The 24,860-nt window shown below is 41.8% G+C and overlaps 1 protein-coding gene across 2 annotated transcripts in view; it reads left to right on the forward strand.

Annotated features, from left to right (window-relative positions):
- Window positions 1-17: 17 nt before the first annotated feature.
- LOC117958967 (cilia- and flagella-associated protein 44) overlaps window positions 18-24,860 on the forward strand; it is a 32,809-nt gene continuing 7,966 nt past the window's right edge. The window contains exons 1-33 of one of the 2 annotated variants that reach the window (XM_034895756.1): window positions 18-202; window positions 772-910; window positions 1,031-1,193; window positions 1,793-1,895; window positions 1,984-2,200; window positions 2,492-2,606; window positions 2,822-2,986; window positions 3,635-3,790; window positions 3,899-3,946; window positions 4,368-4,467; window positions 4,641-4,735; window positions 4,825-5,034; window positions 6,098-6,208; window positions 6,302-6,454; window positions 7,020-7,232; window positions 8,834-8,976; window positions 9,551-9,830; window positions 10,735-10,790; window positions 11,033-11,195; window positions 13,074-13,204; window positions 13,605-13,813; window positions 14,688-14,859; window positions 15,052-15,229; window positions 15,710-15,951; window positions 17,790-18,051; window positions 18,423-18,626; window positions 19,118-19,313; window positions 19,399-19,515; window positions 20,764-20,894; window positions 21,047-21,163; window positions 22,153-22,354; window positions 24,227-24,387; window positions 24,612-24,746. In XM_034895756.1, the coding sequence (XP_034751647.1) occupies window positions 127-202; window positions 772-910; window positions 1,031-1,193; window positions 1,793-1,895; window positions 1,984-2,200; window positions 2,492-2,606; window positions 2,822-2,986; window positions 3,635-3,790; window positions 3,899-3,946; window positions 4,368-4,467; window positions 4,641-4,735; window positions 4,825-5,034; window positions 6,098-6,208; window positions 6,302-6,454; window positions 7,020-7,232; window positions 8,834-8,976; window positions 9,551-9,830; window positions 10,735-10,790; window positions 11,033-11,195; window positions 13,074-13,204; window positions 13,605-13,813; window positions 14,688-14,859; window positions 15,052-15,229; window positions 15,710-15,951; window positions 17,790-18,051; window positions 18,423-18,626; window positions 19,118-19,313; window positions 19,399-19,515; window positions 20,764-20,894; window positions 21,047-21,163; window positions 22,153-22,354; window positions 24,227-24,387; window positions 24,612-24,746 (5,163 nt within the window). In that variant the 5' untranslated portion in view covers window positions 18-126. The remainder of the gene's footprint in view (window positions 203-771; window positions 911-1,030; window positions 1,194-1,792; window positions 1,896-1,983; window positions 2,201-2,491; window positions 2,607-2,821; window positions 2,987-3,634; window positions 3,791-3,898; window positions 3,947-4,367; window positions 4,468-4,640; window positions 4,736-4,824; window positions 5,035-6,097; window positions 6,209-6,301; window positions 6,455-7,019; window positions 7,233-8,833; window positions 8,977-9,550; window positions 9,831-10,734; window positions 10,791-11,032; window positions 11,196-13,073; window positions 13,205-13,604; window positions 13,814-14,687; window positions 14,860-15,051; window positions 15,230-15,709; window positions 15,952-17,789; window positions 18,052-18,422; window positions 18,627-19,117; window positions 19,314-19,398; window positions 19,516-20,763; window positions 20,895-21,046; window positions 21,164-22,152; window positions 22,355-24,226; window positions 24,388-24,611; window positions 24,747-24,860) is intronic. The other variant, XM_034895755.1, reaches the window with a different exon arrangement.

Raw genomic sequence — 24,860 nt, forward strand, 5'->3', positions numbered from 1 at the left:
GACTATGAACGTACCCGGTTTAACGTCAGTTTGGTTAAGTTGGAAATATCTTTGAATACTTATGCCCTCTTTATTTTACCGGAAAAAAAAATAACAGAGCAGCAGATGATTTAGCTAACTGAAGAAATGTCGGAAGAAAACCCAATTTGTATTGGTGAACAGACTGAGAGTACACCGACAGCTTTACAGGAAAACCCCGAAGGTAACGTTAGTGTTTCATTAAATTGAAATAGCTATATAAGGATAAAGGCATAGTCAAGATAATTAAACCATGTCTTTGTTTCATAAACTAGTCATAAAGTTAGTCTCTTACTATGACTCTGACCACAACGTTTACTACCCTGAAAATCCAGAGTTCTCGCGAGAGCACAATTTGAATTTTCATAGGTCTGGATTTACCCAAACGTTAACAACATATAAAACGAATTAACATAGCTACAATACAACAACAAAAGTACATTTGAATTTATTTATTTTTATGTTTACGTTAGCTAGCTAGCTAAGTTAATGAAATGCTGTGGTTACACAGTCACAATACAATAACTAACATCATTCCCGTTTAATTATGATTAGGATTATTACAAGTAAAGTGAATGAAATCAGATATCAGGTGGAGTGTGCTCTATTAAAGTAGATGCACTCTCAGTTAAGATTATTTAAAGAATAAGAAATGAAAGCAGTGAATCTGTCAGTTGATGTGTAGCGGTACAAGCGGTTGAAGTGAAATCACTGGCGCCTGAAAGCTGCTGTCAAATGTTTCCTCCCTCTCAGGACATGCTAGTGAACACTCTGAGATACATCAGCCGGCTGAAGAGGGAGCAAACAAGCAGTACTACAAGTATGAGGACATTCACTCCAGACCCTACATCACCCCCGACTCTGAGATCCCCGAGAACCTCCTGTTCCTCTCGTATCCTTTTAAAAATGTGTTTCATGAGAAACATTTCCACACATCTCTAACTTTCTCTCATCATACATAGCAAATAAGCATTGGAATCCGATCTTCATCCTTAACCCGTCCTGCATTCAGTCACTCCTTTGGCTACGACGGTAGGCGCAGGGCGAACCTGCAGCTGCTGGATGACAAAACTCTGATCTTTATAGCAGGGAACCTGCTCGTCCTGCTGGACGTTTCCACCAAGGAGCAGAGATACCTCCGCTCCTGCAGCGGAGGAGGAATTGGCTCCATCACGGTAAGATGGCTGACTAACTTACATGTCATGTGAGTGAAGAGTTCCTTTGAGTCTCCAGTCCGTCTGTTACTGAGTGCAGGAAACACTGATAAGCTGGATAAACCGATTGCATTTTACATTAATTAGGTTAGGGAAATTTAATTTGTAATACCAATTTTGCTTGGATATAAAAGAGATGCTCAGAGAACTCATGCTATAAATTGTACAAGCAAGAAGCAACCCTCAAATAGTTTTGATAATGCACCAGGTTACATTAAGATTGATCCCCCAAACGTTAGATTAAAGTACTTTTCACTCTTACATCCATGGTGAAAGGGCATATATTAAAAGATTTATTTCTGGATTTGATGAATTGTTAGCAGATTCCAAGAAATAATGTTGGATTATTTGATTATAATCACCCCGGAACTTTACATTTACTTAAGTGCTTCTTTATAATTGTGGTAGTTGAGTCACTGTTAGAGGACTTAAATGTATAAGTTTACTTTATCACAGGTAACCATTTTGCAAACCATGCTGTGGTGTTTTAATCTTTGTGTGCGTGTGTGTGTGTGTGTGTGTGTGTGTGTGTGTGTGTGTGTGTGTATGTGTGTGTGAAGGCACACCCTAGCAAGAAGTACTTTGTTGTAGCAGAGAAGGGAATCCAGCCCAACATCATAGTGTTTGAATATCCCTCGTTACAACCGTTCAGCATCCTCAGAGGTAAATGGCACCAAGATGCATTGAGCTGAACCTTTTTCAAATGTGATGTTTTTATCGAAGCTCATGTTTTCGCCTCCATGTTTGTAAGGCGGTACGGAGCGGGCGTACAGCTTCGTGGATTTTAACGGTGACGGGAGCCTGCTGGCCAGCGTGGGGAGTGCACCCGACTACATGCTGACTCTGTGGAATTGGAGGAAGGAGGAAGTGATGCTGAGCTGCAAGGCCGTTTCTCAGGAGGTCTACAGAGTCAGCTTCTCCCCGTACAACCCGGGACAGCTCACATCATCAGGATCCGGACACATCAAGTAAAGGACAGACTGAATAATGGCTGGGTTAAAATTACCGATTGTCCTGGGGCGGCCTCTGGCTCGCCCAATAAAAGCGTGGGTTGAAATGCCCCTAACCTATTTGATGTAGAATCGAATCAAAAGTGTGATTGAATTGATTCGGGTGTTGGCGAAACACAGCCAGATACTCTTTCCTCCTTAAACCCTTAAACCCTCTTTAAGCACTGCTATTAAAATGACTTGAAGTAGAATGATTCCCTTACACTGATCTTGAATATTTCAAATTTTTCACCTTCTCCTTTCTATCAGGTTCTGGAAAATGGCTAGCACATTCACTGGTCTTAAATTGCAAGGGCTGATGGGACATTTTGGGAAAACTGCGGCAACTGATGTTGAGGGCTATGTGGAACTTCCTGATGGAAAGGTGTGTTCTCTGCTGTTCTGACAGGTCAGGAAGGCCTGGAAATGTACAGAACATGACTATGTTCCGATGACTGATCCCTCCAAAAAGCATGACATCGTAAATGAATAAAAGTCAAACTTTTAATCTCCAACAATATTTTGTTTTCCAAAATCCTCCGTTAGACTCAAGAAAGTAGTTACCTCCGACCCTCGTCACTCTTTGTGTCCACCTGTTAGGTGGTGTCCGGCACAGACTGGGGCAACTTGCTGCTGTGGGACGGGAACGCCATCAAGGTGGAGATTTGCCGTAAGGGAGGGCAAAACTGCCACGCTGGCATGGTCCAGCCGTTTGCCCTGGAGGAGGGACAGCTGATGACTTTTGGCTCTGATGGTGTGGTCCGGGTAAGATACAGGCAATAATATGACTTTATAGCATCAAAATGCTTGACTCTTAGGATGTGTCTGCAGATTCTGATTCAGACGACGATTCAGTTCTAAACCGATCTCAATGCATCTCGTAGCAACAATTTTATTTTATATACATTTCCATGCAGGTTTTAAACAACACAAATATAAATCGGGGTTTGTTAGATTTTGACATATACAGTATTTGTCACAATTAATGTGTGGAGAATTGGCTTCTTAGAACATGAAACATCAGGTGGTCAGATGTAATGTGATAAAGTACTGTATATAAACAGCCAATATGTGTTTTGCCAAATTATTTAAAGCATTTATTATTACATCATGTGAATAAATACAAAACGAACTATTATTGTTTCCTTTTGGCCATTTTAGTTTTTTTCTGCACGCTTGCCTAAAGTTGTTGTGTTTATAATTTTGTCCAGTATACATATGTAATGAACAAAATTATAAATGCATATATATAATTTGTACAATGTAAAGCATCTTTGAGGACTTTGAAAAGTGCCGTTTAAAAGTTTTATTATTATCAATAATATTTTCTAAAATGTGTTTTACTTGCTCTTTGTATGTGTATGTATGTATTAATGTATGTATGTGTGTGTATTTACACACACACACACACAGGGCTGGGACTTTGAGAGCATCGACAGCGCCGACAGTAACAGCGACGGCAGCAGGTTTGAGCTGGAGCCCATGAATGAGATGGTGGTCGGACACAACGTCTGCCTCTCGTCTCTGGTGAAGACCTCCCTGCCCGACTCCTTCGTCTGGTTTGCTCAGGTCAGAGAGCAAAGGGTCACAGGTCACTAAATGAAAACCATTTTTTATTACGTGAGCCAGCCTAACCCCGATCACAACCCATCTCTCCATCATGTTTTCGTCTTATAGGACTCCAGCGGAGCCATCTGGAAACTGGATCTCTCATTCACCTACACGGTGAGTATCTTACACTGACTGTTTTTTTAATACTTATGTTATGTGTACTTTAGGGCTGCACGATATGAGGAAAATATCTAATTGTGATTCATTTGACTGACGTTGCAATTGCGATGTGATTCAGGATATTGGAGGAAATTATCATGTTTCTTTCATTATCGTTTTTATTGAAAAATATTAAAAATGAACATGATTAATGCGAGGATCAGTACCAAACAAAGTTTTTTGTCTTTAGTCTGTAGTATAGGATTTGTAGGCTGGGCTCCTATTGAAGTGAATACTTGTTTATGGTGATCTAGGTTACATTGTCTGGTCCTAATGGAAAAATGTCGTGCCAATCATATTGTACCATTAATAATTGGAATAAACAGAGTGTTCTCGGCCAGTGAAATAGCAGTTCATGTGTCGTCTGTGTGTGCAGACTCCTGATCCAGAGTGCCTGTTTACCTTCCACGGCGGACCGATCCAGGCCATGGACGCGTCCAGGAAATCTCACCTGATGGCCACGGCCGCTCTAGACCGTGAGTGCCATACACGCACACACACACACACACACACACACACACACACACACACATAAACCCAGAGAGACACACACAAACGGACCCACACATGCACAGAGTGACACACACACACACACACACACACACACACTTTAACAGTAACTCTGTTTGCGCCGGGCCTTGCTCTCCAGGTTCAGTCAGAGTTTTTGATTTCCTGTCAAAAAAAGAGCTGACCACCACTCGCTTCAATCAGGGTGGAACTGCTCTCGGCTGGGCTCCACCTTTGGTAAGTGTGTCAGTGTAATAATGTATCATCTATCTTATGTGTACTGACAGAAAAATAAAGCCTTGAGGCGCTGGTGTTTGTCTCTTCAGGTGAACCAGAGTGGTAGTTTACTGGTGACGGGCTTCGAGGACGGGGTGGTCCGGTTGCTGGAGCTCTACGACCCTCAGAGGCTGCACGTGGTCAGCGGGCGCAGCCCCAAAGGAGACGCCATGCTACGCCTCAAACAGGCCTTCAAACCCCATAATGCCCCTGTAACTGCTGTTGCGTATGAGCGAAGTGGACAAATCTTAGCCACGGGGGTAAGAGCTTTCCCAAAAAAACACCATGATTCATTCATTTTGGGGTGTCTTATTTAATTTCATAAGATTTGAATTTTTTTTTAGTTTTGTCGAAATAGTATTGAGTCAAAGTTGACATATTCCAGTCTGATTGTCTGTCAACATACATTTCTTTAATATTAGTGTAAATAATCTAGTCTAATTTTTGCTTTTCTAACTCAAACATTAGGTATAATTTCCTATAAAGGATTTCCATTGACCAAGTTAATAAGGTAGTGTTACGTAGTGTTGAAAAAAGGGACAAAAACATTGATTTAAAGCGTCAACAAAAGTGTTGATTTTCAATTTTGACGAGAAGACAACACAAGGGTTAAAATGATTGCCTGTGGACTAGAAAGGTGGATCTGGAAGGTTGGTATTTTGCTCCTTCGTTAAAGACGGCAGCTTTGGCCAGCCTGGACCGTGGAAGTTTTTCCTTAGGTAGTCAAGCTTTATTTTCTAAGAGAAAGTCTCCATAAGATTACAGTAAGATCGTTTTTACAACAAAGACCTGAGAACAATGAACAGATACACACAATCACACATTGATTTATGGACTTATTTCTGTTCTTGTTCCATCTTAGTCTGACAGATTTGGTTGATACAGGTGATCTCAGCCTGTTGTAAAGATAAGTATAATTCACGACGTACAGAAACAATAACTAAATATAATACCTAACTCTTGCTAATGCCTCGCCCTTAATCTCATAACGTCATAAACACACACGGATGTCATTTGTCACTCGCTTATTTCTGACAGCAATTGTTCAATTTCCTCAGAAACACCATAACTCGTTTTAAAAGGCACAATAAAAACCAAGGGAATAAACCACCTGCTCGTTTGTTTGTGAATATCTCAGTATGGGAATCCTTGAACCTATCCTGTGATCTGGTCTCGTGTTTAGGACTGTGAGATGTTGAATATGCCACACGAGTGGTTTGAGAAGTGTCTATGGACTTGTTATTAATCCAGTTTTTTTCTTTTTCTCCTTTTTTGCTATTTGTCTCATCTTCCCGACCTCTCGGCCTCCACCCTCCTGCCCAGAGCTCCGACAGCACTGTGTTCTTCTTCACCGTCGGGGAAAAATACAACCCCATCGGCTTCGTCAGCGTTCCCGGGCCGGTGCAGGCGCTGGAGTGGTCACCTCATTCCCACGTATGTTTGGTCTCCGACACCCATCGCCATCCAAATACTCTCCGCAATGGAACCTCATTGATTCAACCGGTTTTCTTTTATGATTTTACCCAGAGTGAAAACAGGCTGCTCATCCTGTGTCAGAGCGGTCACGCGGTCGAAGTGCAGAGCCCCGATCCGGAGGCCGAGAGGCCGACCAAAACCTTCCAGCTGCCGGACCTGTCCAGCAGGTCTTTCAGGTTCAGGAGCATCAAATCACGAATCAAGGTCTGGGCTTTCCCTTTCTCAGCTTTAGTTTGTGGCCTTTTACTGCTGTATTACATCACACTGCATGTTTTCTATGTAATCCACATCATATTTACTCCTGATGTCTTCTCTGTAGGGCTGGGTATTGAATCCAATACTTTTTAGTTGAGCTGGTCGGTATGGAAAAAATGATATGTTGGACCAAATACATCAATGTCGGTGTCGGTTATTGTGTGTTTGACTATTGGCTGCTTCACAAAATACTAACAAAATGTCATTTTTGATAAATAATCATCATTAACGTGGATGAAATGACTAAGTGGGTAAAGGCAAATAATAAAACAGCTAGTAAGTCTGATAAGGTCAGAAAATTACACCACTTTACCATGATGAAGCCTTTAAAAGCAGGAAAAGACTTGTTTCATATCACGAGATTACGATATGAAAACGATAGCTAGCCTCATATATCAATGTCGATATAACTGCCCATTAGGTAACAAGCAAATCTGCATGTTCATTGTAAATAACTTACTCCATGTCGGTTTCAGACCATTTGGGTTTTTATTTGTGTGTTGGCTTATTTCAGAGAGAGGCGGAAATCGCAAGACGTCAAGCCGCAAAAGAGAAGAAGAAAAAAGAACGAGAAGAGAGGTTGAAACAATCAAAGAATCCGGACATAGAGCCAGAGGAAGAAGAAGAGGAGGAAGATGAAGAGTTACCATCTATCTACATCCCTGAGTCTCCCAGTCCACTGTACTGTGGCTTCTACTCACAGCCTGGCCAGTTCTGGCTCTCCATGGTACACACACACACACACACACACACAAACACACACAAACACACAATTATTATGTGAAGGGGCAGAAGATAGTAATAATTAGGATGTTCAAAGAAATTAAACACTTATAATCTACTGAAGCAGTCAGCTTGTTAATTGATCAATATACAAAAGCATAAATTCCCTTTTCATCATGGCTGGGCAACTAATTTCATCCCAATTAATGTTCACTATCAAAAGTATTCAAATGTTATTGTTTTCACTCATTCTTTGATCCAATTCCTGATTTCATACAATGACTACACATGTTGAATGACTGAGTAGATACAGAGATTAACACTAAGCATTAGGTAGGCCATCATTTGCACATTTTAAAATAGATAATCACCATGGGAATTGGTCCTCTGGGAAATAAATAAAGAAACTGAGGAAAAACATTCAATTTGGATGAGATACACTATCTCATCCGTGGCTTGTTAACTCTACAAAGAGTGCAACGGGATCAAATGTCAAACCATTAAGAGGCCTTCAACGCCGCACACTGCTGGATTGTATTTCCTGACTCAACACCAGCTGGTCCAGACTAGAGCACATGCGGTCTTACATGGTCTGTTCAGTTGTCGAGCCCAAATGTTCAGAGACTCCCGAATCATACAGTGTACCAAAACACATTTACAATTTCAAAACTATTGTCAGAAATTGCTCAAACAATACCCAGCCCAACACTTTATCAGAAACAAGACTAATCATAATACTTAATGACAGAAACAATCTGAGATTTTAATTATTTATTTATTTATTTTATTTATTTTGTTAATTCAGGACAATGCACATCGATGAACATGCACAACAGTACGCGTAAATGTGCCAGATTGTAGCCCGAGGGCTAATTTCCATCCAATAGGCAGGTTGGAGTTACAGTAAAAAAGACATAGGATAGTAGCATTTAGTATATAAAAACAAGAAGAAACAAAATGAAAAGAAGAAAAAAGAAAATACAGGACTATTCATCAGTAAAAAAAAAAAAAAAAACGCAAGTTAACAGCGATTACATGTTTGGTTAGCTCTAAGCCCCAGCTTTACCTGGCTCTTAAAGGAGGCCAAAGTGGGACGCTCCCTCATAGTTGGAGGAAGTGTTTCCCATAATGCACTGCCTTTAATAGATAGTGCATTATGACTGAATGAGGTTTTTCTAAAAGGAACCTCACAGTCCCCGTTTACAACGGCTCTTGTGATCCGAGTGTGTCTGTATTTAATAAACTCCAGCAGTGGAGGTGGCGCCAGGGCATGAAGTACTTTATAAATGAAGCAAAATGAAGAAAATGTACAATAACTATCAAAACCCAGTAAGTTATATTTCTCTAAGATATTGCATGATGATAAGAGAAAGGTTTTTTATCCAGAGTCTTAAGCGCCTTCTTGTACAGAAGCTCAACTGGTTTTAGGGTAGTAGTACCTGACATAGACCAGCTAGGGATGCAATAGTTCACATGTGAAAGTGTCATTGAGTGCAGAAATATCAGAGCAGATGAATCTGATAGAGATCCTCTGATTTGAGATGACATTTGGACTATTTTTTACTTAAAGACTGAATCCATCTCTCTCTCTTCTCTCTGGCGCAGGGTGGCTATGACTCAGGTTTCCTGTACCACTGTAAATTCTCTGAGAAGCAGGACCAGGATCCAGACCAGCGGCAGGATGAGCCCTTCGACTTCCTGCCTGTCCACAGCACAGACGCCGACCCCATTCGCTCCATCGCCTTCAGGTAGCCAGTCGGCAAACTTACAAATCAGTATTCTTCATATCAAGAATGAATCAAATGACAGAATGCAATTTGAGTTTGTAATGCTGAACTCACAGATCATTTTTACCAACTCTGTAGCGCTGCTGAGTTTTTTTTGTGCCTTTTTATAGCTCATAGTTTGGATTTTACAGCACGCTTACTTGCTGGTTCTCTTAACTTGGCAACAAAGAGCAGATAGACAACAGATACTGACTAGATGGTGAGGAAAGAGTCCTATATTTATCTCAGGAGTTGGCTTAGACCAAACAGAGCTAAAAGGAAAGTGGATATTAGACTACATCCATCAGTTGGACACACACACAACATGAATCAGATAAAACAGTGATGTTGCTTTGTGTCTGCTGGATGTATAAATAAAGGCAAAGCACAACAGACAGCTAAAAAGTGAAAATAAATACAGATATACTGATGAGATAGAGTGTGGATGAATTGAAATGACATATTGTAGTAAGAGTTGATATGCCTAGTGCAGAATGAAGTGAAATAAAGCCAGAAAACACAGTAATGTTCCCTGTTTCCTTCCTGTTGTTTCCAGCTCCAACAGGCAGCTGCTGCTCTGCGGCATGCACTCAGGCTCCGTCAGGGTTTACCCTCTGCAGCCCGCTGACCACAGCCTCACCTCCATGCAGGCCTACTGGGCTCTCAGTGTCCACGACAACCAGTACGGACACCTGCGCCACATCCGCTGTAGCCATGACGACCTTTTCGTGCTGACGGTGGGAGACGACGGGAACATCTTCTCGTTTAGCCTGCTTCCTCCAGAGGAGCTGCAGAAAGGCCTGCAGAGAAAGAGGGCCAGGGTTCCTTCACCCAGGGTCAGTCAGCATTTTATTATCTCCTTATGCAGCGGGGCTCTATGGATTACAGAGTCAATCAGTCGTTCTGCCAATTCAGACATCTTTTAGACATTCATGTTCCCCCAGGGGATGAATTTTTGAAACTTAGGCGATGGTGAAAGTATTTTTCTTTTGGCCGCGAAGTGATCGCCGCTTTCTCTGGCTTGGAAGCGCTGTGTTTTATGTTGACACGTTGTGCTTTTTCATTATTTTTAATTGGACAATGAATTCCATCAATAAGTCTTTTGGCATGGCTGGCCGAGTGGAACCGTGTCCATGTTGTGGAAAAAGGAAATTAACTCGTGGATGTTTTGTTTGGTTGCTCATGATAAAAAAACCATTCCCCCATTCTGCTTTTTTCACAAATCACACCCTGAAGATATATACAAAGATGAAGGATGAAGTGACAGTCTAAGTGTAAAGTGACATGCTTTGAGCTCATAAGTTCAGAAGTCTTATGGCCTTTGGAATGACATTAATGGTTTCTAACGACTGTGGTGATCCCCTGACTTTTCCCATAACTCGTCAAGTCAAGACTTCAATTCTTCCCTTACTTCTTTTGGGACCAAACATCTTCAAAACGAACAACACTACCAAATGTCACTGTGGGCATGTTAGCATCTTGACATTAGCATGTAGCTCAAAGCACTGCTGTGCCTACAGTACATCATCACAGAGTTGCTAGCATGATTGTAGACTTGGTCTTGTTTTTCTGTTAAAGTTTTAGCTTTAGATCCAAGGATGAAGGGTGTTGTAGTTTGTTGTACAAATGTGATTAACTTTTTGGGAGCAAAAATGAATTTATAGAATATATGGTGCAGGGAAGGCAAATTCATGGTTGCTTGTAAAAATAATATATTTTTTATTCGCCCATTTTACACAGGTGGGTCTTGAGAATGAGTCATTGGCCCAGGACATTGAGGACCCAGCAGCCTACAGGTGAGCAAGAATAATCTGTTTAAGGATAATTTGGTCCTCTTCTTTTCCCTCTCACTCTCCTACGTGTATCCGTCACTCATCTTTTTCTTTTGTGTCTCTAATTATGAAAGACTTTATAAAATGATATACTTTGTTATTTAATTGATGACTAGTGCATTTCTTATTAAGCCACAAATGTATTGATGTGTCACTATAATTTAAGAACATCTAACTCAAGTTCTATCTCATCTGTCTCCCTCCAGCATTGAGACGGCTAAGCAGAAGCTGGAGACGGACCGTCTGCGTCGGGAGGCCGAGCTGAAGATCGTGGCCAAGCAGAAGAAGTTGGCTGAGCTCCAAAAGCAGTTTAAACAGCTGCTGAACGCCAACCAGGGTCTGCCGGAGCAAGTTCGCCTGACACCTGTGGTACACACACACACACACACACACACACACACACACACACACACACACACACACACACACCCTACAATTCACACCAGAAACAAGAAATCAATGCAAGCGTCCTCACTAGAGCTGTAACAATTTAAAATCGTTTAAGTTGTCCTAAAAATAATTTTAATTAACAGTTCATCTGTCTGGTTCAATCAAATAAAATAAAAAGATTATAAAATAACATATACATGTTTTCATGTATTACTTTTGCTAACTAATTAAAGTTACGAATGAACTCCACACCCCATCCATCTTTTGGTTATATCACTGTTATGTGGCCCAGATAATGTTATAACACAGCCTATGACGTAACCACGCCTCTTTATTATCATAAAACGTCTTTTTGTTTTTAAATGAACATAAAAACCAACAATTAGGACCTTAGCTAACGTTTGCACTTTGTTGCGGTTAAACAAAGATACAACAATTACGTAAAATAATTACGATTAGACAATTATGTAATCATTGTTACAGAAATAGTCCTGTCCTTCAGAACCAGCTGTTTTCTGACTAATATCACCTGCACTGCTATCATATCTGTTCACGCTCTCTTGCACTAATCATCTGCCCTGGCATGCTCAATTGTCATTCTTCCCACCTTTGTTTCTGTACATGTACTGATCTACATCACTATCTAGACCACAATCCACACTAACGGTATATTGACTCTTTCTTACATCTCAGCATTTATATAGATTGTCTACTCAAGCATAATGTGTTATTACCATATCACTCTTGCGTATCTATCGACTTCCTTATACCTTACTGTATTCTGTATTGTTGGATTGTATTGAATGTGAAACTGTATGTTGTCTTGCATGCTTATGCTTTTCTTGGTCTGGTTGCCGTTGCAAATGAGAACCTGATGTCAACGGCCTACCTTGTTAAATAAAGGTCAATTAAAAAAATAGTCAGGGCGCCCAGATAGCTCAGGTGGTAGAGCGGCCGTCCATATACAGAGGTTTGCTCCTCAACACTGCAGGCTGGGTTCAAATCCGACCTGCGGCCCTTATCTGCATCTTATTTTCATGTCTTTAGCTGTCCAAAAATTGAGATCCCTATTGGTCCGTTCATTTGGCACAAATAGTTTGTGAAATTACGCTGTGAGTGGAGTCATTTAAAAACAAGAAAGCATCCTGGAATGTCATTATCTGTGTGCAAATCTAGCGGGGGGGGGGGGGGGGGGGGGGGGGGGGTAATGTTCCGCTAATCCCCTTTCCCAGCTGTGGAAATGTGTTTCTTGTTGACACCACACGACAAACATGATGTTTACTGCGGGAAGCCAACTGCTACTTAAGTGCTGACGGTTAGATTCAGGCGTATTATCCAGATCTTTTCCTACCATTATAAGGCTTAGGCGCAGAACCCAAGCCGTTTAGGTCACTTCCTTAGCCGAATGTGTGTCAAATCTGTGTAAATTATGTAATTACTAAATTACTTTTCGCAGATCCAATGATTGTTGTTATATTGGACCTGAACCTTAGTTGAACCAGTTCCGCATCTGTAAGGTTTAGGCGCAGCGTCCGTGACTAAAGTACTTTTCTCAGATCTAATGATTGCACTTGGACTTCTTAAGGACAGCTTTGTCTTTAAGCTTTTTCAATGTTATTTATTTATTATCTGCTTTAGCTTTTCAAACGTTTTAGACACAGATATGTTAATAATAACGGTCCAAAATGATGTAAAGTTGCATGTGTTATTCCCCCTAACCCTTTGTCACATATGTGCATGTGAGCCCCCTATCATAAGGGTTTGGAAAATTCTTCAATGAACTTTTGCATGTCATTGCTCTATGTGTCTGACGTGTGTGTGTGTGTGTGTGTGTGTGTGTGTTTGGGGGGGGTGTAGGAGCTGCAGCTGGATCAGCGTTTCAGTGAGCAGGCCGAGAGGGTGAAGACCCAGCTTGTGAGGGAGGTCAGAAAGCAGATGGCCTGGGAGGAGGAGCGCAGCAGCATAGCACTCCGCAAACTACAGGACTGGTACTGATCACACACGCACACACGCACACACACACACACACACACACACACACACACACACACACACACACACACACAGACACGCACAAACACCTACTTAATCAAATAATTAGAAAAGCATCACTGCCAAAATACAGTTAATATTAATTGATTATTATTGTCTGTTAATGATGCTTGGATACTGTTTTGCTATTCTGAAACTTGTCTATATTAAGATTATGGTAAATAAGTTTTTTTTTGGTTAATGCACATGTTTAAGCTAAAGATCCTTGCCACTCAAATATTAGTTCTTCTTATGTTTATGTCCCCTAAAATGTCTGACTTCAACTATACTGCCTTTAATCTGTGGTAAGTGAACCATCCCCCGGATTGAAACCCTCACCTCTAGTGTTTTTTTCAGGTTCAAGGATTCTCTGGAGGCCGATGTGGTCACTGTGGTCGCTGTCTGCACCGACCACAGAGTCTCCACCTACCGTTTGCCGGCGCTCGCGATGCCTTCAACCGGTCCCAGACATCACAGACCAGGCAGGCCTGACGAAGACGAAGCTGCTGCGCCAGAAAGCAGAAAATCCAGGGCTGAGCCTGCAAAAGACAGCAGCATGTTAGAAGGTAGGAAAGTGTTTTTGTTCCACCTGTGAAAGACATAGAGAACAAGCACATTTAAGTCCCGCCCCCAATGAAAGAGAAAACAACTCTACGCCCTTGTGTTTCGTGAAGGTTCTTCCTCGTCAATTCCGCCTGCTAGCAAACAACTGAAAAATGCCTAAAAGCCGCGTTGTGGTGATGTTCACTAACAACAATAAAGAGAAACCATAACTTACGTTTTTTTAAGCTGCCGACCCAAAAACCTGAGCTTTTATGAAGACAAAACTCTAACCTAATGGATGTTCAACGTTCATGTGTTTGAGCCTTACTTCAGACCTAGTTGGCCTAAAATTGACAATATAATATATGACTTGGTAACAAAGATGACCATATCGTTAGCTTAGTGTCAGGAGTCTTCTCACTCTCCCTGATGATTCCTCACGTTTGTAGTCACGCTTAGTTTCTACAGTCTGCAGCTTATCAAAACTTTAGTGATGAGTTGTTTACATTTCTGGTAGTGAATATCACCACAAAGCAGCTTTAGGCATTTTTCTGCTGTTTACTAGCAGACGGAATTGAGGATTAGGCACCCTCACGCAATACACAAAGTTTCCGCAGGTTCTCAAAAAGTCTACAATTTAAAATTCAAAATTTTGGTTTCAGAAGATGTTTTCAGACTCAACTTTGTGTTGTGATATGGGTTTTGAATTTCCTTCATAATGGTCCATATAAGGTCTTAAAAAGTCTTAAATTTGACTTGGTCAAACCTGAAGAAGCCATAAAGAAAAGTCGATGGAGAGCAGGGACTTGTTTTCCTCTCCGGTGGGAGTGGCTTTCAGAGAATGAGGCAATGCCTTCTGTCTTTATATTCAACCTATCACTTGTTTTTCCTCTCCAGAAGAGGGGAGGCTGTGCCCCATGCCGGCTCGTCCAGTGCTGCGCCCCCTGCCGGCTCGTCCAGCGGGGGTTAAGCTGGCAGATCGGCAGGTCGAGAGGCTCCGAAAGGCTGCAGAGAAAGCTGAACAAGCTCGAGCCAAGATAGAGAAGAGGAAGAAGGAATGGGCCCAACTGTGAGTGTCATGTCCAACAACCTTATCTCAGTCCTCTGGGCTCTTAATTTGATTTACATGGCATTCTCCATTTAGTTTCCTGTCATTTAAAAAAAAGAAAAATGCAGTGCCAGAGTAACCCACTTGGGGTCTCAGGTGCAAAAACGAGCCGTTGACCTGAACTGTGATGGATTGTCTGTCTCTGTGACCCAGTTACGCAGAGAAGCCAAACGAGAACTGCGAGGATCCGCAGGATGTGCAGGCCATCCGCGAAGCCAAAGAGAACATTGGAGACTTAAAACTAAAGTCAGCCAAAGACGTGACGGTGCCGAAACACCTGAGGATGAACGCTGAGAGGAAGAGAGCGCAGCTGATAGACCTGGAGGAAAATGTACTCACACACACACACACACACACACACACACCATAGCTCATTCACAGCATGAACGTCTTCCACAAACCATTAAAGGTGCAGTAAGTAATGCTAATCCAATAATACAATTTTTGTCGAATACAGTGAATATCTCCTCACAGTCACCTAGCCCTCTATTTCTGTGTGCACTGAAAAAAAAATCTGGTGTTCCTACACAGCCCTGACTGTAAATGGGAAACAAACGGAAAGGAGTGCACAAGCCAGAAAACAGTATTCCAGCCAATCAGCAAAAGGCGTCAGTTGATGGTAGCGGATCTTGGTGGGCTAGCTTATATGTTGTACTTGTTCGGCAATTGAGTACAAATATCAACAATCTTTGAGCAGCATCACTTACTGCACCTTTAACAGACTGATACAGATACTCAATGGATTCATTTACGATTGAAAGAACATTAGTTGCATGAATAGCAGATTAATTTAATGACTCCCTCCCTCTAGATGCGTGAGAAGCAGACTGAGATGAATAGACGGATCGTAACCTTGCGGGACTCCAAGGTTCGCCTGGTGTCTCAGTTGCGCGATCAGGCTCAGCAGGTCCAGAAGGTCCAGCAGTGTCTGGCGCCCATTCTTCACCGCCCTCTACCCACCCTGCCCACCATACTGCCAGAGGAAACCCCAGAGAAGAGGCTGCTGTACAGCCACGCTACCCTGGAGCGATATCGGCTTCTGAGGGAACAAAGGTAATCTTTCCAAAATGGTATATATATATGAATGCACAAATCTGGCAGACCCTTTTTTAGGTAGGCTTTTAGATTCCTTTAAGAAAAAAACATAAAGTTGTGTTTCTGGATAAGAAAAGCTATTAGGGTGGGCTTTCCAGACAAAGAGAAGAAGCAGACCCAGATAACTCCTTTTGTAACCGTAATATTAGTGCATGTGGAACCTTAACCCTGATAAGCTTTGGTTCTTTGGTCTGCTCACGCTCCATAGGTTATACCTGACCCGCCCCACTCTGCTGCAGTGGTTGGTAACCCGGAAATAAAGGACAACAGTTAGAAGCAACAGCAGCAAAAACAACAGCAGGAACGAGAGCTGTTATCTATTATATCGATATTGTGATATAAGACTAGATATCGTCTTAGATTTTGAATATCATAATATGGCAAGTGTTGTCTGAACTTACCAGACTGTTCTAGCTCTTCTATTATTTGCCTTTACCCACTTAGTCATTATATCTACATTACTGATGAGAATTTATCAAAAATCATTATGTAAATATTTTGTGAAAGCAACAATAGTCGACACTACAATATCACTGCGGTATCGATATTGAGCTATTTGGTCAAAAATACTGTGATATTTGGTTTTCTCCATATCGCTCAGTCCTAGCAGGAACACAACATTTATAAATTTGAACTTACTGAGGAATTTGCCATGGCATACAAAGTAAATGTATAAAATATACAGTGCTAAAAGGTCAACCGGACAAATTGTACGTTGGCAGATTGCCGTTTACTGTCCCGGAGGTAGAGTTAAGCTCGAGCATGCCACCGTGCGCAGGCCTCAGTAGATGGCACGCGGACTAGCATGCTGAACGCATTGTTCGTTGCAGTACTCTCCAAAACACCGGAGTAAATAATGTTGTTTATAATCTGTAAATAAGGAAGAAGTAGTAGACGTGCTCCTGTCATGTATTTAAGCTTTGCCCAAACGATCTCTCATGTTTTTCCAACCTCTCCAGCAAAATGCTTCTTCTTTTCCCAGTGTTGTGTCGCTCTCTGACCACACAATTACGGCTGCTTGACTCTCTGTGGTCTCAAAATGGAATACACTATAGATTACTAGGTATGTCATTTGAGAGTAATTACTTATATTACAATATTACTGACTCTGAATTGTAATGCGTTTTCTACTTTTGCATTACTTTTGAGTTACTTTCACCAAAATTACAGTGTAGGTTTGACCTGGCAGGTATAATGAATTTCACCACCGGCTCAATAAAGTCTCCCCGTTATCCAATTTAATACATCATTAATAATATTTTGTATAATTCATATGAATATGTAATGTAACTAAAGCTACAAAATAGATAAATGAAAAAAGAGAAAATGAAAATACTCTTAATTAAAACACACACGCTTCAACACAGTGTAATAACTCCTGGAAATAATATCCATCTCGCAAATCTGTATCTGCAGTCATCTCAACCAGCGAATAGCAACAGTAAATAACACTCACGGCTTCTTTTTCCTGTGAAGAAATGTTTTGTGGTGTTTGTGAATTCTTAAAAAGACCACTAAATGTTGCGTTAAAATGTGTTGTAACTCGCATTACTGAGATTGCAACGAGTAAAATATTACCGAAAAGGAATTAGTACTAGTAGTAAAAGTGTAGTGTTATATTACTGCGTTACAGCAAAAAGGAATACATTATTGTAATTGTGTTACTTTTGTAACGCGTTAATCCCAACACTGTCTACATGACGCATCCAACAGGTTCAGACTAAACCGCAGCTTCTGAAGAATCAACAAAGAGGTCAAGGTGATGATTTAAACCCATTTTTTAAATTTTCCAACAGTTTCAAGAACATGGAGCAGGAGGAGGGAGCCACAAGTTTATTGGAGCAGCTGGAGAAAGAGATGGAAGGAGAGGACAGGAAAGAGGAAGAAGAAGAGGAGAGAGGAGACAAAGGGACTCCTCGTCTGTCAGCTTCATATTTAACCCAAGGAGATGAAGAAACAGCAGTGAAGGAAGAAGCAACGCTGAGCGAGCTGGAGAAGGAGCTCCGGACGGAGGAGGAGATCAGACTGCTGTATGAGCAGGACTCTCTGCTGGAACAGGTCTGTCTTTTAGTGAATGATGACTCAGATTAAATAAAAAGTAGCTTCACATTGCCACACTTCCTCCACAGCGCTGCAGAGGAAGGTCCGGCTAGTCCACACAGCATTCCGGGGTGGGAGAATAACGTGCTCTGGTTTACTGACATTTCTTTGAACCAATCACAATCGTCTTGGGCGAAGCCACGGTACAAAGACGTCGGACGACACAATCTTCTGAACAAAGAGAGTTGTGTGGAGCTGATGGTCTTAATTAGCTTTGTATCAACTTCTTTGGCATGAACGTAACAGACGTTCCACAATAACAAAAAGTTACGCGGTAAAGCTTTAAAACCATACTATATAATCGGTGGATGTGTTTTTGTAATCTTCAGATGGAGAGTTCGGTGTGTCAGTTTGACGCCGAGCTGCTGCTGCTGCGGCACCAGAAGCTGCGTCTGGACTGGCAGCTGAAGATGGCCGACCTCCGCCAGATGACGCTCTACCAAGAGCTGCTGCTCCTCAAGGAGTTCGAGAGGAGGGAGGACAGGCTGCAGGAGAATCTCAGCGAACGCATCAAGGAGGAGAAAAGCATCACGGTGGGAGAGAGCCTATGTGTCTGTTATTGTAACGTAATAAAACTAATGACAGTTATTATCTACTTTATCCTTTGTATCTAATAGATATGTAATATGTGGAATTTCTTTATTTCCAACATTATCTGCAAATGCATGGAAGAAATTCTGTTTTTGCAAGATACAATGGGGCTCAAAAGTTTGGGCACCCCAGGTAAAAAATGTGTATTAATGTGGATAAAGAAGCAAAGAAAAGATGGAAAAATCTCCAAAAGGCATCAAATGACAGATTAAACATTCATATAATATGTCACAAAAAGTTAGATTTGATTTCCATCATACACTTTCAAAACTAACATAAAACAAAAAAAATGGCGTCTGCAAAGGTTTGGGCACCCTGCAGAGTTAATACCTTGTAAAGTGTTAAGTGTTTAGCCCTGGCTGACAATAAAGTTGTATCTTATCATAACAGATCCTTTCTGTGCTCATTCGTTCCTCATCCTCTCACCTCCCAGTCTAAGCTGGAGGTGTATAATGAACAACTGGAAGTGAAGCGGGGAGACATCGCCAAGCTGCAAGAGAGAGAGAAGGCTCTGGTTGCTGCCTTCCACGCTTCGCTGGGTGAAGATAACAAGTTTGAAGACTTTCTGACCAAAGTCTTCAAGAAGAAGATCAAACGCGTTAAGGAGACGGAACAGAATGAAGGTGGCGGTGAGTGGGACGGGAAGTGTGATTTGGTGATGGTGTGGCGGGGGTATATCAATGTCTCCTTTATTATCTAAATGTGTGTTTGCAGAGGGAGAGGAGGACAGTGATGAAATCTCGGATGAAGACGATGAATGGGCTGATGATGATGACTATGACAGCACAGAGGAGGGAGGAGCTGCTCTGGACTGCTCTGTTTGCCCTCCAGGTTAGTCTTGTGCGTGTCAGTCTTGTTTTAAAGATAATTTGAGCAGCAGTCCAAGTAATGCTTTTTATTGGAACATAGATGTTTTGGGCAAAACTCTCTTCAGCATGTTTTTCTCAATCTGAAGAAGGGCTTCTTGCCCAAACCTTCCATGTGGCAATAAAAAGTATTTATTGGTGTGCTGAACAAATCACCTTTATATATTACTGGCCACAGGGTTGGTAATGTTGTAAAGCTAGCTAGAGCTGATAGTAGGATCTTCTTGGGTCTCTGTCTAACCCCTCCCATTGACCTGTAGGCTACGCCCACACACATACCTGCAACCCCCCCATACCTGTCCAACATAAAGACGTCAACCATGACAGTGGTCACTTTTTTTTTTTTTTCTTCCTTTGAAAGTGACAGTGGATAGACAGGAAAGGTGTGGGATGACACGCAGGTTGGACTCTAACCCGGGCTGCTGCAGAGGACTTAGCCTACATGGGGCGCACGCTCTTACTGTGTGAGCTAGAGCTCGCACCGGCAGTGGTTACTTCTTTTACTTTTTCTCCTCCATTCTCCAGCAGACTTACAGTAACTCCTGCAGCGTTGACGCGCATTGATCCCAGTAAATGGGTGAACTTTTATTTCTTACCATTGTTGCAGTCGGGTCCTACAGGAAAGCAGGAAGGCTAAGTAAACTCAATCCAAAGCACAGTCAACCCCAACAGACCCAAACAATACATTACACGTCATTGTATTGGCAATACACATGGACGCTACCTGAGCTGAATAGACCAAATTTGGACCCGGACGGACTGGATATGAGGCATTTGCGGTGCTTCACTGTGCTTTAAAGCAACATTAGGGAACTTTTCCCACTTCAGTCCTCCTACAGGTTGGAAGTGGAATTGTCCAATTATGTCTCATTGGAACTACAGATCCGCTACCCGATCTGACAAAGTTGCGTTGTGCGGTTATAGCCGGTAGAGAGCGAATGCAGAAGCCGTTCACCCTGTTACGAGCTGAAACTGAAAATGTTGAAACACTTTTGAAAACATTATTCTAAGTTACAAAATGTTCTCTAGTGTCGCTTTAAATTTAACAGGCTTCGACTTTGGCTTTGGCTATAAATGTGTGTGTGTGTGTGTGTGTGTGTGTGTGTGTGTGTGTGTGTGTGTGTGTGTGTGTGTGTGTGTGTGTGTGTGTGTGTGTGTGTGTGTGTGTGTGTGTGTGTGTGTGTGTGTGTGTGTGTGTGTGTGTGTGTCTCAGGATGTGAGCCAGAGTTGTTTGAGAACACAGTGCAGCTGCGTGAGCGTCGGCTGGACCTGGAGGAACTGCTAGTGGAGGAGAAGAAGAGTGCTGAAGCTCTGAAGAGAGAGTGCGAGACCCTCGTCAAGAAGGTCACCCTCTGCTTTTGTCGTCTGCGTCTTCGCCTCATCTCATCTGACTTGTTTTCCTTTTGTCGTGTGCTGTTTTTGTCACTCACATCCTGGTGTGTGTGTGTGTGTGTGTGTGTATGTGTGTGTGTGTGTCTTTCTGCTCGGTTCTGCAGGAGAAGTTGGTAAAGAGCAGTCGGAAGGCAGCAGAGGACGACTTGGAGTTGGTGAACAGGGAGAAACAGCAGAAAATGAATGAACTAGATGTGGTGGTTCCTATTAGACTGCATCAGGTTAGTCTATATCATCGACGTTCCACTTCAGGGATTGCTCCGTTGCTGCTGTAAATTCGGTTGGATGCACAAAATGCAATTAAAATGTCTGTGCAACATGAAGAAGGCCCATACTTGACAACAAGATAGATTTTCAACACTTTTTTTTCTATCAACTGTACTTACGCATATTTATAGCGATCAAGATTGACTTAAAAATTATATATTTCATTGGAGGTGGTCCTGTACAAGAGTGCAACACAAAGTACAAGCCCAAAGAAAGCTTGGTATACAGTATATCCACCTGAAAAACTGGAACTAGTCATTTTTAGGGATTTAGTTTTTTAAATTATCTTAACAATTAAATGATTATCAAGATAGTTGGCAATTTATTTGTTTGTTTCGCAGGTCTAATGCAATTTAATTTTCAAGTTTAACTTAAAACTTAAAAAGTGCTTTAAGTTTACCCCTTGTTGTCTTCCGTTTGATCTTAAACTTGTCGTCCTCTCAAGTTAAAACTAAAAGTTAACACTTTTTCTGATGTTTTTGTCTCTTTTTTGTCACTTTTGTGGCATTTCTTTCAATGTTTTTGACACTTTTTGAGTGCTTCTTTTCACTACCATATATGTATAAACACCACCAACGCCACATTATTACTAGTTTTACACTTATTTTTGGAATTCATGGTCAATAAACCTCATTTATAGGATTTTATGTTAAAAAAAGCAGACATTAAGAATTACTTTGACTAACATTAAAGGGCGGAAAATGTCAATGTTCAGTTGAGACACCGTTTCAAAACATTTTACATTTTTTTTCAAATGCTAAAAAATTTAATAACACCCAAATTAAAATGAGGTAGTTAACTAGAAACTCATATTTCTGATAAAGACAGTTTTATAACGGGTCAAATTTGACCCAAAGGTCAACACAAGGGTCATCCAGTACTATACTTTACTTCTACTGCGATACGACTTCTCTTCCCTCCACCCTCTCCATTGCTCCACCAGATTGAGTTCATCACTAACGGCTCGGTGCCGTGTGACCTGAGCCCGGCGTTGGTGCTGGACATGAAGGAGCTGAACAGGCTGCGGGAGCGCGTCAGGCAGCTGCAGGCGGAGAAGAGCCATCAGAGAGATCTGTACGTTCAGGCCCGCCAGCAGCACGTCAGGCTCATCCATGACCGCAAGGACATGGACGCCCAAATCCAGGGTAAGACCCGCACAGGTCAAAACCGGGGCCCAGAAGAACTCTAGCTACCTGAAAGCTCAAAGGATATTTCATTCATATACCACATAGTGCTTTCCAGATTAAAAGATTTACATGACATTAATTAGGAATCAGAAACCCATATAAGCCCCCTCCGTTTATTATGGGTGTCCCAGCAGAAACCCTGTGAGCTCCCTTCAAATAGCGGAGACTTTTCCCCCAATGCCCCCCTCATCCCCTTTAAATACAAAAATTAGAACATGAGAGCACACATTTCAAGCCGCAAGTCATAAAACAGTGACAGTTCAAGATACAATGTCAATACAAGAAACCTGTATGCAAAATGCTAGCCTGGATGCCAGCCGAACTTAGCCCCGCCCACAACATTTGGGACATTTCAGACTACAATCTGAGTATGATTATGTTAGGCTAGCAAAATGCATCCAAAAATACAAAAATGATAATACAATTTAAGCATAATGTACTGTAAATATGCAATGCCTGTGAAGTTCAAATAAAACACCATTAACAGTAGCAAAAAGAGGAAATATGCAGTGTTGCCATGGAATAGAATAAAAGCAGTGGTGGAAGAACTTGAAGTATTCAGATTCTTTACTTAAGTAAAAGTACTTATACCAGGGCGCCTGGGTAGCTCACAGGCTGCTGGTTTGAGTCTGGCCTGCGGCCCTTTGATGCCGCAGGTCACGCGTTCCCCCCCCTTTTCCCCCTGTCATGTCTTCAGCTGTCCTATTTGATAAAGGCCTAAAATGGCACAAAAAAAACGTCTAAAAACAGAAGGGAAAAAAAGTACTTATACCACACTGCAAAGGTCCTGTATCGAAAGTGTTACTTAAAAGTATGTATCATCAAGAAATGTACTTGTAAGTATTAAAGGTAAAAGTACTCAATGCAGGAAAACCCCTATAAAGTACGTGTTTAATCAGCTATTGTAGGGTAGTTCAATTTATAATAAAACAACATAAGTAAGTTTAAAAGTAAAAAGTACAATATTTCTCTCTGAAATGTAGCGGAGTAAAATTACAAAATGGTATGAAAAGAAAAGACTCAAGCAAAGTACCTCAAATGTGTACTTACAGTCTATACAGTAGGTGAGTAGACGTACTTAAGTTACATTTCACAACTGGATCAAAGACATGGTTGTAGGCCATCTTGTAAAAATGAGTTTTAGGGAGGCGTTCAGTGTAAAAGCAGTGGAGTCAGACGGTGTCACACTGACAGAAAGGCTGTTCCAAAGCAGAGGGGCCGTAACTGAAATCACACAATCATCCTTAGTTTTCAGTCTGGTTGGTGGAACAGCTAAGAGGTTTTGATCAGCTGATCGTAGGGGCCTGGCTGAGCTGTAAGGGCTTAAAAGCTCTTGAATGTAATCTGGAGCCAGACCATGGGTCGCCTTGTGTATAATTCATTTCAATTTTAAAATGTATTCTTAACTTAATAGGCAACCATGTGTGTGTACTTGTGTTGATCTTAACCAACTGTGTGTTTTTTGTGTGTTTTTTAGCATTAGTGTTATAAACCTTTATTGTTTAGAGCCCAATCTGTATGTATTTTTGATACTCCAGGGACAGCGGATGTTAAATAGCCTCCAGGCTAATTCCGGGACATTTTACCTTTTTGTATTATTAGTGGGTACTGTCTCTGACAAATAAACCGGAAATGAGTAAATGAACCAGTGCAGTGAGTTAATTTCGAAGAACCTCCTAGACTTTGTTAATATACTAATCCGCCTGCTGAGTTCTGCATAGGTTGCAATTGTGAGACAGAGTGGGACTTTAAACAGGTAAAAAAGAGAGTTTAAGAGAGAATAAAAGGTAACATTGTTATACTGATACTGATCTGTGTGTGTGGCTGTAGTTCTGGAGAAGCAGTGCCACGAGCAGATGATGATGAAGTTTGGGAGGCCGGTGGATCTGGAGGCTCTGCAGACGCTGTCAGGCAACAGGACCATGGAGGAGCTCAAGCAGGAAAAACTCCTCCGTGAAGCTGCGTACGCCAGGGAAATCAAGCAGTGGGATGTACGCTGACCTGTGTGTGTGTGTGGGTGTGGGTGGATGGGTGGGTGGGTGTGGGTGTGTTGGCAAATCCGTGTGCGCTTTGGCAGGACATGTTCTGTTCTGATCCCCTGGAAACTTCAAAAGTCATTTTTAAGAATGTGTGTGTGCGTGCGTGTGTGTGCCTGTGGGTGTGCCTATGTGTGTGCGTGTGTGCGTGTGTGTGTGTGTGTGTGTGTGACGTTCAGGCGAAGGTAGAAGAGGCGCGCCAGGCTCTGATGGAGGTGACCAGGAGTAACACACAGCGTCTCCTCTGCATGACGAGCCTCTTGGAACAGAAAAAGGAACTGGAGCATAAGATCAACGCTGGGCAAAAGAAAATGGTAATTTCTGTGCATTATTATGTTTTATATGTAATATTGATCAAAACTGGGATCCACATTAAAAGGAAACTTTAGTATTTTTCCCCATGTTGTTGTGCTGCAGTCAACAGCGGC

This window comes from Etheostoma cragini, chromosome 16, assembly GCF_013103735.1.
Source record: "Etheostoma cragini isolate CJK2018 chromosome 16, CSU_Ecrag_1.0, whole genome shotgun sequence".
NCBI lineage: Eukaryota > Metazoa > Chordata > Actinopteri > Perciformes > Percidae > Etheostoma > Etheostoma cragini.